Raw genomic sequence first — 13,375 nt, forward strand, 5'->3', positions numbered from 1 at the left:
AATATATCAATATATAGTCTCCTATGACAAACAAACATGGGCAAACCCCCCCTCCCCCAAATATATATATATATTAAAAAATATTAAAACGAAAAAAGAAAATAATAATAAATATAAGAATATGCAAATCCATGGGTGCCAAACGTGAGTATGCAGGGGTCAACTGTAGTTTTAAGTTGTAATATCCCCATTCACCACTAGATAGCAGATATGGCTTAGATGCACATGCACCGGGTCTTACACTAGAACATGTGTAGGCCTATTAATTTTTAAGGATTTGGAACGACATGCAGGACAAGCATAGTTGCTCAATAATATTAACATTTTGAGTGAGTTGATTTTTGTAAACAAAACAAAAAAAAGCACAAAATGAGTTCTTGCACTTAATGTTGGTTTGCTGTTCAGAAGTTTTGCGCTTCCTTAAATGGTAATTAATTTTAATGCAAGAGTGGATCTTTTATACATGTGTTGAAAACTGTATTAATATGTGAAAAGCACATATTTTGCATGTATGCACATACTTGTCCATATTTAAAGTGGCATTTTATCAAGTCCGCCCAAGTGAAACAGTTAAAAATTTGTGGCCCATCCTTGGCGTAAACATATACCTGCTTTCAGGGTCGCTATCATTGATAAAATATTATTTCCCACCACTTTGTTGATGTCAGGAATTTAAATGAAAATACAATTGAAATGGCATGCTAGAGTCTTCGTACCTTTGCAGGTCTTTCCATCAGGCTGCAGGCTGTATCCTCTCGGACAGGAGCAAAGGTAGCTGCCCTCTGTGTTTTTACACAGGAAGTTACAAGGCTTGGGAGACAGCGAGCACTCGTCCACATCTGGAACCACGTTAAACATAGATGAGGAAAATAAACTTCCCAAAGCAGCTAAAAATATGGGAAAAAAACATCAACATAATTCTCAATGGAGATCGGCCTTACCGACACATGAGGTCGCAGTAAAGTCGGTCTTGTATCCAACGTTACAGTGGCAACGGAAGGATCCGATCGTGTTGATGCACTGACCATTGCGACACAGATCTGGCATCACCTGACACTCGTTGATATCTGGATGCAAAGGTTACAATTGTTTTTTTTGGGGGGGGGAAAGGAAGTAAAAATTCAAACTCATGTTAGATGTGAGTCAGCACAAATCTGCAACCACTTAAAGTGCCTCTGATTTACCCCAAATAAATTTACGGTGTTCTAATGGGCCTTTCTTGACATTTTGCTGCTTTCTTGAAGACATCTTAAGGTTTTTGTGCTAACACTGACTTATATTTGGCTTCAGCTAAAGAAAAACTGTGGGTGTAGTGTTCTTTTCGTCATGAGAAGTGTTGTGTTTGCGCCAAACATAGCTTTTGTAAATATGGCCAAAATGTTCATTCAGCCATATGTTTTTGGGAGGTTGTTCTAAACATCGACTCACCCTTGCCATCTGTGGTGTATCCCGGCCCAAGAGGGCACATCTTCTTGTACTGGACGGTGCCAGGAAGCGGGCAGAGCTCACACTGCGAGCCCCAGCCTCGACCCGTGTTGCAGCAGCACTCGGACTTGGTCACGCTGTTCCTGTTGGTGGACGACTGCTGACACATCGTCTGCAGGACCTCCATGTAACAGAAACCCTTACGGTTGTCTGGACGAGGAATGCGGGGAATAAAAAAAAAAAAGAAAAAAAAAAAGAATGACTCGTGCTTTTTGTGGGGTTCAACTCAATTTAATTACTATGACGTCTCCTTTACGGTATATTAGAGTAGGTAATCAATGTCTCACCAATGCACTCGGTTCCAGTGGAGCTGGGCTCGAAGCCATCGTTGCACTCGCAGCGGTAACTTCCCACAGTGTTGACGCAGCGGCCGTTCTTACAAATGCCAGGCTTTGCTCTGCACTCATTCAAGTCTGCAAGTACACACAAGGACATCGAAACATGAAACAGACATACATGTACAGTATACATTACAAAAGCATCACTTGTCACTATTATTATTACAATTTTACCTCAGCTATGATTTTATTTACTTAGTTGTTACTTTGAAACATCACATTCATTTTGTACAAGTGTATGAATCCCATTTTAAATTGAATTCTGAAAAAAAAAAGTGTGCTTTTCTATTATATTCGTAGTCTCCCAATGCATTTATATCCGTCTTGTAGTTCTTGTACACTCAGGAATTAAAAATGAGAAAATAATTGTCATTAATTTCATGCAATTTTAAGGGGAAGTGTCATGTTGTGATATTAAGGGCTTAGGCGGTGGTGTCCAAACTATGGCCCAGGGGCCATTTGCAGCCCGGAATCCATTTGTTAGCGGCCCGCGGAATATGCAAAAAGAAAAAAAAGAAGAACATTTTGTCAAAGAAATAAAAATAAAAATGGGTCTGGTGTTCCGAAAATTTCCTCCAATGAGTAGCGAGATGGGGTACATGAGACTACCACTACTACTAATAAATGTGTTTTAGATACTGTAGAGCTTTTTGTTTTTGTTTTTAGATATGTACATATTCAAATTAATTATTTACAATGAAAATGCTCAAATTTTTCACAACACTATTTATTATCAAAAAAGAAATAACAATATGCTTCTAAAAATTCTTTTTTAGAAAGAAAAATGGTTCCCTCAACATTCTGCTCTGTATCAAGGTCCAAATTGCTAACGTAACCCATATTTTTTGGTTCTGAATGCAGAGATTGGATTTTGCTGCTGTTCAGTGTAATAGTGAATATATTGGAGTGGGATGCAGGGCCATGACCAGTTTTTCAAAATAACTGTAATATATAAACAATATTAATTGATCCATTGACTGATTTTAATGTGTTAAAAAAATGAGTCCTTTGAATGTTCTGTATGTGGTCCTCGGAGGAAAAAGTTTGGACACCCGTCCTTCTTTTTTTTAAAATGATCTGTCATTGGGTTTGGGGGGGGGGAATTTTATGTATCAAAAGTACTAGTGGTATTGTTACATGGAACCGGTGACTACTCAAGAGTCGAGTACTCGCATTGGTTTTGGTCTGAGAAAAAAAAAAAAAAGGTGCAGCAACATGTTTTCTTACCCATACAACCTTCTCCATCAGGCCGGCGCTGCATGCCAGGTGGGCAAATACACATAAAGGTCCCGATCAGGTTTTTACACGTCATACCCTTGGATTCACAGTCATCCAGACCCTCGGAGCACTCATCCTGATCTAATGGGGGAACATTGACAACAGGCCAATACAATAGGTAAACGTTCATCAGCCAGTAAAATGTTGCATTTTTACAATCTTCTGACCTCTACACATGCGCTGGTCGTCTCGCAGGACGTAGCCGGCAGGGCACATGCACTCGTAGGAGCCGAAGGTGTTCACGCAGCGGAAGGCGCACAGCAGAGGATTCTTTGAGCACTCGTTGATGTCTGCAGATAGGAATTGGTGTGATTCAACAGAACTTTAACAAAGAAGAAACTGTACATGCAGTATAATAATAACCATAATGTGCATGTTGGATGGCTGACCTTCACAAGTCATCATAGGTCCGGGTTCGAAACCTTCTTGGCAAGAACATTCAAAGCCTCCCACCACATTTGTGCAAGTTCCATTTCCACACGGGTTTCCAATGGAGCACTCGTCCGTGTCTGCAGAAGATAAAAGTGGAGATAATCACACATCTTTGGTTACTTAAAAGGGGAAACACTAGTCTCAACATGACACTGATTAAGCAGCAAAACACCTGTTTTTAGCCATTTCAGGGGGCGGCCATTTTGCCAGTTGTTGACGACTAAAAATGACATCGCAGTTGCACAGGGCTCAGGCAATGACCAATCATGGTTCAGCTTGTGAATGTAATATGGCCAAAGTAAAAAAACAGGTGAGCCGTGTTTGACCGTTACCTGAGCCCTGGGCAACTGTGATGTCATTTTAAGATGGCAGCAAGTGGCAAAATGGCAATGAATAAAATAAGATGTTCAAATGGGACATAATGCTTCTTCATTTGAGGCAATAGAGCCTATAATCAAAATATATTTTCATCTGATATTATACATCACAGCCAAAATTCAGCACATAACAACAATGGAGATAAAATATTAAATAAACATAACAATAATTAATCATGGTTGTAATAAGCAGGCCTATGTCAGTAATTCCTTAAAAAAAAAAAAAAAAAACTGTCACGTTCCGGTTCTGTGGGGTTGGCTTTTTGCTCGTTATGTGTAACCACGTCCGTTTTTGTCTTCCCTGGGTGTGTCTTGTCAAGTAATTAGCACAGGTGTATTTAGTTTGTGGGGTTTGTTCAGTCAGTGTGGGAACATTGTCTACGTTATGTGTGGGAGTTCGTGTGGCAAGTCTTAGTCACAGCCAAGTCGTTTTCGTCACAGCCAAGTTGTCGACGTCACAGCCAAGTCGTCGACGTCACAGCCAAGCCGTAAAACTAGCCAGGTCCTGTCACGTCACACTTGTTCCAGTCATTGCGACCAGTCTAGTCACACCCTGTCCAGTCATGGCGACCAGTCAAGTCACGTCGTGTTCAGTCATGGTGACCAGTCTAGTCACGCCCTGTCCAGTCATGGCGACCAGTCGAGTCACGTCCTACATTTGGGTAGGCCATCCCTCAATTACTCACGTCCCTCATAACAAAAACTAGTCATGATAATAATAACCAAACATTCCTCGGCAGGATATAGAAATTGTTTTGCTTCATGTATCATTAGGTTTACCCAAATCAAAATATAAAGTAACCTACCAATACAATTAACTCCAGTGAAGTCCAGGTTGTATCCAAAGGGGCATTCGCAGCGAAACGAACCGTCAGTGTTGATGCAGATGCCATTCTGGCAGATGCCCGGGTTATCCAGACACTCATTCATATCTACAGGAGAAAAAGAAAAAAAAAGCAGTATGTTTTACACATATATATTCACCCTAATCCATCAGATTGGTTTAATTCAGTTCTCTGATGTCGCACGCACCCTCACGAGCATTACCACGTCCGGGAAGCGCTCCGTGGCCGAAGGGACATAAAGTGTTAAAAGCAGCTGGAAAACACAGTGAAAAGGTCACTTTCATTATTTTACAAATGTCATCATGTGCATGAATTAACTAAGCCTCTTCACGTATTTCTTAAGGTTACAGGGGAAAAAATTGTAATGAAAATTATGTAAATATAGTACATTTACTTAATAACCAAGTTGCTTTAAAAAAATATATAAAAAATGATATTTCAGCGGAGCATGTTATCAAGTGGTGAAAGCTTACACCTCTCACACGTAAAACTGAAACTGTGTGAATGTATGCAGGTGTGTTACGCACCTTCGGTCTCTCTGGGACACAGCTCGCAAGGAAGCCCCCAGCCCTCGCCAGGCATCTTACTGCAGCAGCATTTGGCTTTGGTGGTGTTAAAAGCTTTCGGGACGGAACACTTTCCTACCTCGAATTTGGTGAAACAGAAACTCTCTCGAGTGTCTGTGGTAAAAAAATGAAAATGAATGGATTGATATTTAAATATATTATATATTAAAATAAAAATGAACCAAAAAATCGTATGTACGTAGTTTGCCTTACCATAGCAGCGTCGCTTGTTGTCAGAGAGCACGAATCCGGGTTGGCAGGTACACTGAAAGCTGCCAGGGGTGTTGGTACAGGTGCCAAACTGGCAAAGGTTTGGTTCCACCTCACACTCGTTGATATCTGACAAAGCGTCAGCACATGAGGACTCGGTGTAAGTGGTGGAGAAGACAAGATCATTTTGTCCTTCCTGCTAAGTGTCCATGTCTGTGTCTTACCAATGCACTGGTCATTCTGCACCTCATAGCCTGGAGGACAAATACATCTGAAGGATCCATCCAAATTCTGACAAGTTCCCGGAGAGCACGTGCCAGGAAGACTCACGCACTCGTTGATGTCTGGAGGGAAATTATCATGTGTATTTAAATATGAAAATGTAACGTGTCGTATTAAACTCATGAATCAGACTTACCAGCACAGTTTTTGCCATCAGGTGTATTCTCGTAACCTTCCTGGCAGAGACATTGGAAGGAACCCAGCCCGTTGATGCATTGGCCATTCCTGCACACTTGACCCTGCAGGGCGCTGCACTCGTCAATGTCTGCCAGGTGAAGAGGATTTAGGGTTGAATATGAATGAATATGGTTTAGGGATAAGCTTTTACATATTTGTGTTAGGGCCCGACGGATTTTTTTAATTTTAGGCCGAAGTGATTTTGATATTTGCCATCCTGAAAACCGATGAATCCAATGATTTATATAAAAAAGTATATAAAGAATAAAATGTGAACTCTTAATGCTAATTGTCTGAGGATTTTACTGTTTTACAATACTTTGTCCTTTGGTATTTGCTTAATATTTGGCAAATATGGCACAATTTTTTCGAGGGGGGATGTTTGAACGTCATCATCTTTGATCTTTGATTTTGTCGTAATGGTTAAACCCATTGAGGCCGGGAGCGCGTGACCGTGCTTTTACCATTAAAGCCGGGAGAGCGGATATGTCATTCTGTTTTGTTTTGACATTTGTTTGTTGATTTAAAAAATATAATAATATAATAATAAACTTAGTTTTGTGTGAACGCCACAAGTGTAAGCTCTAAAATGTTTTGGGAATTATGTTTCTATCTTCTTCAGGGGCTGAGATCAATTTTTTTTTTTAATATTGTTGAATATTGTTGAATTTCCAGGAAAACTTCAGGTTTTGACTCAAAAGTCACCCTTAAGTTTTAGAAGCATGTTTTGCCAGGTGCTTAATGGGTTAAAGCAGTGGTTCCCAAGTTCGGTCCTCGAGACCCCCTATCCAGCCTGTTTTCCATGTTTCCCTCCTGCAGTGGAGCTGAATCTAATGATCAGCTAATCAGCAAGCTTTGCAGAAGCCCGATAACGATCCTGATCATGAATCAGGTGTGTTAGTGGAGAGAAACATGGAAAACAGGCTGGGTAGGGGCTCTCGAGGACTGAACTTGGGCACCCCTGGTTTAAAGGATCTTTGTGCAGTTTGTCACTTTTTTTTACTCACGACTGCCACCTCTGGCCCAAAGCGTAACTGCAGCATCTGTGTCAGGCTCGTTCATGGTGCGCTTGCGAGTACATGCACAATCTTAAAGCGACCGCCACAGTTGACAAATGAAGACATGACTTCAAATGAGGTAAGGAAAACTCTGCCCCTCCCCAAAGAAACTGTAGAGAGTGCAGGGTCTGCACACTCAACTATTAAGGGAAGATAAAAACTGATAGGTGCAGTCAGAGTAAAACAGGGCTCTCGTACTCGTCTGGGCATTGGTGGAGCATGCATGATTAAGAAAAAGCTTTAATATTACCTTTTTTAAACTCATCTTTAATGTGAAAACAAACAAATCGGCAAAAACTTGGCAGATTTTTTTATGCTGGGACCACTTCCATTAGAAATGAAATTAGGGAGTCATTGTATTGTAATGTTTACTGTAATTCATTACTCACCCATGCAGTCATTGTTGTGGGTGAGCTCAAAGCCAGGGAAGCACAGGCAGTTGTAGGACCCCACAGTGTTTTTACAGGTACCATTGCCACATGGTTGTCTGTCGCACTCATCAATGTCTATAAATACATAAAATGTCCACGTTAAACTGAACAAAGGAAAAGAAAACAGTCACAAGATCAGTTACGGATCCTCCCTCTCACCCATGCACATCGTCTGGTCTGTGGTGGCCTTGAAACCGTTGTGGCAGAGACACCGGTAGCTGCCTTGGGTATCAATACACTCTCCATGGCTGCACACGTTGGGAATCTCCTGGCACTCGTTGCGGTCTGTCACAACGAAGGATAGGATAAAATGAGATTATTTAATTTGAAAATAAAATGCGCTAGAAGTGCAAGTAAAACAAGGGGCTAAACCTTCTACACTTGTTTAAATGCTGATACTCAATGAATTTCATCATTTTTTTTGTGGAAAGACAAGCCCTAAGGAGCACTCACCCACACAGGCCCCACTAGGGGACAATTTGAACCCTGGTGAACACTCGCAGCGATAACTGCCAGGAATGTTGATACACTTGGCGTTACGCTGGCACAAGTTGTCCCCGCTGTTGCACTCGTCAATATCTGCGCAGGACCCAAAATAAAACAACATTAAACACGGGCGCATTTGCTTTTTTGACCATTATTTTAAAAGGGTTACCTTCACAAATGAGCAGTATGTTGTTATAGCTGAAGCCCATTGGACATTCACAACGGAAGCTGCCAATCTGGTTGATGCACACGCCGTTGGCGCAGATACCAGGAATCTCCCTGCACTCATCAATATCTGCACAGAAGGATAACAGAAGATGGATCAATTGATGGATGGATGTTAACTCATATTGTCCATATAAGCCATATAAGTGTTGATTTTTGACATATTCAACAAGATGCAAGTACATGTGCGTTTTCAAGGTGTTGCTTTTTCTGGCTTCTGATTGGCTAAATTGAACTTGACATAAGAGGAAGCATGTTTGTGGACAGATTTTTTTATTTCAATGTTTAGGGACAATATGTTTTTTTTTTCTAATCTGGATTTACCAAATATTTTAACTCATTCACTCAGCCATTTTCCCAGAAGCAATCCCCTTCACTCCCAGCTGTAATGCTGGATTTAGCATTAGAATATAGCTACGTTTCATCATTATTCACAAATCTATTTAGAATTGTGAGTAATTGAGGGTTTTTTCAACATGGCCCTGATTCATCTCCCTTGCGCTGCTGCCACCTGCTGGCCGTTTGTGTAATAACTACAATTTCTTCAACCGTTCTTTGCAGTAGAGAGGCTGCATCAAAGCCTTCTGTATGCTCTAGCATAAAAACAAGCAAACATTAAAAACGTATAAATACGTCTTTGGGACATTTAAACATTTTAAAATAGAACGTATTTATACGTTTTTAGGAGCAAATTTGTTAAGGTCACACTGATAAGAAAAATAAAGTTACATAAGATTAAAGCTGTAATTTTATGAAAAGAAAGTTGTATTTTCCCCCCCCAAAAAATATACAGGTATATACTTTTATATAATTTTATAGTTTTTCATTATTTATTAATTTATTAATATTACATGAACATTTTAATATTACAAGAATACATTTGTGTACCGGTATTTGTGTGTGTTTTTTTAAAGTATATTTATTCATGTATTATTATTATTTTTAAAAAAGAAAAAGAAAAAAGAAGTATGTTTTCAGGATAAAAAGCTACTTTAGTATAGTTTTAGAATACAATACAATTGTTTCATGGGCACATAAACATCAGGTTATTTATTATCGGTATCATGTTTTTTTTTTTAAATAATAGTTGACATATTGATTGAAATGAGTAGGAATGTTCGATACTACTTTTATTTCAGACAGATACCAGTACAAATATTCAACTCTTGAGTAGACCCAGATAACCATACCAAGTACCGATACACTACTAATTTTGATACATAAAATTTCTCCTAAAAAACAAAAAAAACAATGACAGATTATTTTGAAGAAAGACCTATATATGCCAACGTAGCACTTTTCCTTAAAATTTCATGTAATTAATTATTAACCGACACAAATACCGATACCTTGAAATAGGGCTTCGTATTGGCCCAATACTGATACCCGGCTTAGAAGTGGTCAGATTTGTTAAAATAGGACTTTTAAATACAAAATAGACTTTATTCTTGATTGATATGATTTTAATCCTACTAAAGTGGAACGTTATGTAAGGTGTTTTGATGTGCACAATTATGACCTTACCAACTGGCTTTCCAGTATGGATGTCAATGATGAAGCCAGGTGCCTGGTTCCCACAAAGTAACTGATACTCCGCTAAAACACAAAAAGGTTGGACGCAACATTAACAGCAAAGCATCAGAATTTTTTCTCAGTGAGTCGTTTTAGTTTAGAGGGCACTACTTACAGGTAGCGGGAGTTGGGCAGGCCTCGCACGGCTTGTTCCAGGCCTTGCCGACGTTGTAGGCGCAGCAACACATCTTTTTGGTCATGTTGAAGGACAGCTCGTTCTCGCATGTGTCGTTGAAGTTGCGGTAACACACGCTTTTCCTCATGTCTGAATTTCACAAACAGAACAGAATCAGCGCCAGAGAATTCCAGTAAAAGGAGACGTGTCATGTGACTTCACTTACCCATGCAGTTGTTTCCTCCATTGACTTGCATGTACTCAGGGGGACACACGCATGTGTAGTTGCCCAAAGTGTTGTAGCAGGTACCAGGTCCACAGATCCCAATGTGGGTGGTGCATTCATCAATGTCTACAGAAAGGTGAGGTACACTTAGTAGACATATACAAAAAAAGAACAAATAGTAACAGAGGTCATCGTTAGTTGTGAATCTTCTCACTTACCCTCACAGATGCGAGTCTCCTCGTTGAGATAATAACCTGCCGGGCACTCGCACTGGAAGCTACCAAAGGTGTTGACACAGTTTCCACCCTGGCACAGGCCTGGAAGCTCCTGGCACTCATCAATATCTAGACAATGAATCAAATACTTTATTGTACTTCCGTGAAAAGCTAAGAAAGAAAGAAAGCTGGATGGTTTACCTTCTAAGATGACAGTAATGGGGTTGGGTCTGAAACCTTCTCCTCCGGGACAAAGAGTGCGATATTCAGCTGTTGAAAAAACAAACTTGTTTTGAATCCAAATTGGGCAGATGACTGAACATTTAAGATCACGTCAAAAATCAAATAGCAGATCAGGAGGCGCTGCATACTGGAGTTGGGGGCAGGACAAAGTTCGCACGGGTTGCCCCAGGCTCCTCCGAGCGAACAGCAACAGGAAGCTCTGGTCACGCCCACTCCGATCTCAGCGCTGCAGGAGATTCCGCCATCGCCGCGCGCGAGGATGTCGAGGAAGCAGTTTCCCACACGAGTATCTGAGTGAGAAACATTAATAATATATCACTTTTTAATTTTTTTTAAAATCAATGTTCAAATGCCTTAGGTTAACCATTTCATGGAAAGTGGTTTCTACAGTGAACAGCTATTAAAACGTGTTCTCCTATATAAATTAATCTTTTAGCCACAGTTGTCCATTAGCCACTCCAGTGGACACTGGTGTAGTCTTGTCATAAACTGCCATTAAGTGGTTAATGTTTGTAAGTGCAAAAAAAAAAAAAAGATCGAAAACAAGATGGCCGACAGAAGTAGGAGTAGTAGAAGGAAGGAATAAGTATCTATTCCTTCTATTCCAGGAGGCCCTTGCAAGTAAAAAAATATATACTGGAACATGAAGCAACAACTAAGGAGTAATATAATTGATGAAATATCCAAGTATTGATTTTCAAATTTGAGGAAATGGCGATTGATCATGAGTCCGCTAAATTGGACTTTGGACATCATTAGCTGTATTGTGATTACAACTTAGTGTTGCTGTAACTTTGTTGCTTTTGAAAATACTTCATCTGCAGTATTTTATTTTATTTTTTGCTTTAAATCATCATGTAATTTTTATTATAGCAATATTTGGGGGATTTTAGTCCTCATATGTGAGTAAGTATCCTTATGTTTTGTAGTGGTCAGGTGCAGAACACGCTAGCAAAACCTACAGGATAGTTGACCATATACCATTAAGTGGGGATGATGACAGCGACAGTGATGATGAATGGTTGCCAGAAAAAATAAAATTACTAGCTGTACTTCATAAAAAGCTCATTTTTCTTTGGGTAAATGTTTTTGCAATACATGTAGTTTTAAAATATGTTAAAAATATGTTAACACAATGTTAAAAATCAAACAGACATTTTCTATCGTGTATAGATGACTTTTTTGTTATTTATTCTTTTCTTACAAACATATTTCATCAATTGCTCAACTGCACGTTGTCCACTCTAGTGGACATGTCACCAAATTCTTGAAGGTGATTTTTTTTTATGCCTAAAGAGTAATACAAACAGTTGAGAAAAAATCCTGATGTAGGTTATCATAATTTGTCTATGAAAGGGTTAAAAGAAAATTGACCATGAGTGAAAGAATGTAAGCTATAATTCATGCATGTATATGCATACAATTAATTAATAATTTGATTCGGTTGGATATGGTACGGCTCATTTTGAGACGGTACAGCAATAATTATTTTGTTGCCGTTTTACACGTATTTGAATTAACTTGCCAATACTGCAAAATTGCCATTTACTTCTACTATCTCTCCAATAAAAGACGGTTGGTACGTTGTTTGATATATTTCAAAGTGGAGCGAAAAAAATTGGGAAAAAATAAAATCATGCAATATTTCACTCTTCAATCTAAACACTAAATGACTACTGACATAAATTACTTTTTCCACACTACTGTAGCTGAGTTGCATCATGCTGTGTACTTTTTATTACAGTAAAAAGAAGGATCCTCTGCCTCACCTACACAACCGACACCAGTGGGGTTGAGCTCAAAGTCGGACGGGCAGTTGCACAGGTAACTTCCTGGAGTGTTCACACACAGCCCGTTGATGCAGTTCACTGGGTCGGCGCACTCGTTGATGTCTGTGGTACAAAAAGGCACAAGGAAGCTTATTCGTATTTCCGTCTCAACTTGAAAAGCCAATCCGGGTGTATGAGGAGACTGAAAACATGTTATGCCTCATTTTGTCTAACCTGTGCAATTTCCTCCACTCCGGTCCAGTTCATAACCATCATCACAGACACAACGGAACATCCCCGGAAGATTCTGGCATGTTCCAAATACGCAGATGTTCTGGAAATTACACTCATCGATATCTGTGGCAAAAGTTGAGGGAAAATATGAAATATCTATTCCAATGAAAAATAATGTCATTAGATAAAGTGTGTAGAAGAGGCGGATGTGCGCACCTTGACAGGCCTTGCTGTCTTCTGTCGGGGTGAAGCCCATCTCACACTCGCAGCGGTAGCCTCCCGGAGCGTTCAGACACTGGCCGTTTTCACATAGGTTGACGTTGTCGGCGCACTCGTCCATATCTGAGGCACAAGAGGGCGGTGTAGGGTCAGTGATAACAGATCTGGGTCAATGAGAATGAAATTATCTTGTGGTGAGTTAAAATATGTTGTTGAAGAAAATTATCTTTTCTCCGCGTGTTCGTTTTCTTTCGGGTAGTAAGAATGTTGGTTATCCGAATGCAGGCTGGAGATCGATGAACAGTCACTTCGAAGCTTTTATTTCTACAGAATATTCCGGGCACAAGTGAGTTTCCAGAAAATGGCAGCCTCTCACTAGTGCGAAGTTAGAGCGGACTCACAACATTCTTATACTATCTTGAAGGGCGGTACCACAAAACCCCCAAGCCCACAGGAAACAGCCCCCCCCCCCCCCCCACAGTTCACCAGACATGAGATAAAACTTTTACAGACATCATTCAATACGCATTGACTTCGACCACAGACAAATGGTCTATTGTTGTGGAAATAGAGGAGGCCCCCCAGACAAACC

General features: G+C 40.0%; 1 protein-coding gene across 1 annotated transcript in view; it reads right to left on the reverse strand.

The window, feature by feature from the left end:
- fbn3 (fibrillin 3) overlaps nucleotides 1-13,375 on the reverse strand; it is a 71,805-nt gene that overhangs the window by 6,231 nt on the left and 52,199 nt on the right. The window contains exons 34-59 of the mRNA XM_077584346.1: nucleotides 12,781-12,906; nucleotides 12,565-12,687; nucleotides 12,331-12,453; nucleotides 10,690-10,851; nucleotides 10,520-10,588; nucleotides 10,322-10,447; nucleotides 10,104-10,229; nucleotides 9,878-10,027; nucleotides 9,715-9,786; nucleotides 8,135-8,260; nucleotides 7,933-8,058; nucleotides 7,639-7,764; nucleotides 7,438-7,554; nucleotides 5,950-6,078; nucleotides 5,756-5,875; nucleotides 5,535-5,660; nucleotides 5,283-5,435; nucleotides 4,943-5,008; nucleotides 4,717-4,842; nucleotides 3,491-3,610; nucleotides 3,269-3,391; nucleotides 3,051-3,182; nucleotides 1,773-1,898; nucleotides 1,429-1,635; nucleotides 942-1,067; nucleotides 717-839 (exon numbers count right to left, since the gene is read on the reverse strand). Coding sequence (XP_077440472.1) covers nucleotides 717-839; nucleotides 942-1,067; nucleotides 1,429-1,635; nucleotides 1,773-1,898; nucleotides 3,051-3,182; nucleotides 3,269-3,391; nucleotides 3,491-3,610; nucleotides 4,717-4,842; nucleotides 4,943-5,008; nucleotides 5,283-5,435; nucleotides 5,535-5,660; nucleotides 5,756-5,875; nucleotides 5,950-6,078; nucleotides 7,438-7,554; nucleotides 7,639-7,764; nucleotides 7,933-8,058; nucleotides 8,135-8,260; nucleotides 9,715-9,786; nucleotides 9,878-10,027; nucleotides 10,104-10,229; nucleotides 10,322-10,447; nucleotides 10,520-10,588; nucleotides 10,690-10,851; nucleotides 12,331-12,453; nucleotides 12,565-12,687; nucleotides 12,781-12,906 — 3,249 coding nt within the window. The remainder of the gene's footprint in view (nucleotides 1-716; nucleotides 840-941; nucleotides 1,068-1,428; nucleotides 1,636-1,772; nucleotides 1,899-3,050; nucleotides 3,183-3,268; nucleotides 3,392-3,490; nucleotides 3,611-4,716; nucleotides 4,843-4,942; nucleotides 5,009-5,282; nucleotides 5,436-5,534; nucleotides 5,661-5,755; nucleotides 5,876-5,949; nucleotides 6,079-7,437; nucleotides 7,555-7,638; nucleotides 7,765-7,932; nucleotides 8,059-8,134; nucleotides 8,261-9,714; nucleotides 9,787-9,877; nucleotides 10,028-10,103; nucleotides 10,230-10,321; nucleotides 10,448-10,519; nucleotides 10,589-10,689; nucleotides 10,852-12,330; nucleotides 12,454-12,564; nucleotides 12,688-12,780; nucleotides 12,907-13,375) is intronic.

Source organism: Vanacampus margaritifer, chromosome 13 (assembly GCF_051991255.1).
Source record: "Vanacampus margaritifer isolate UIUO_Vmar chromosome 13, RoL_Vmar_1.0, whole genome shotgun sequence".
Classification (NCBI taxonomy): Eukaryota; Metazoa; Chordata; class Actinopteri; order Syngnathiformes; family Syngnathidae; genus Vanacampus; species Vanacampus margaritifer.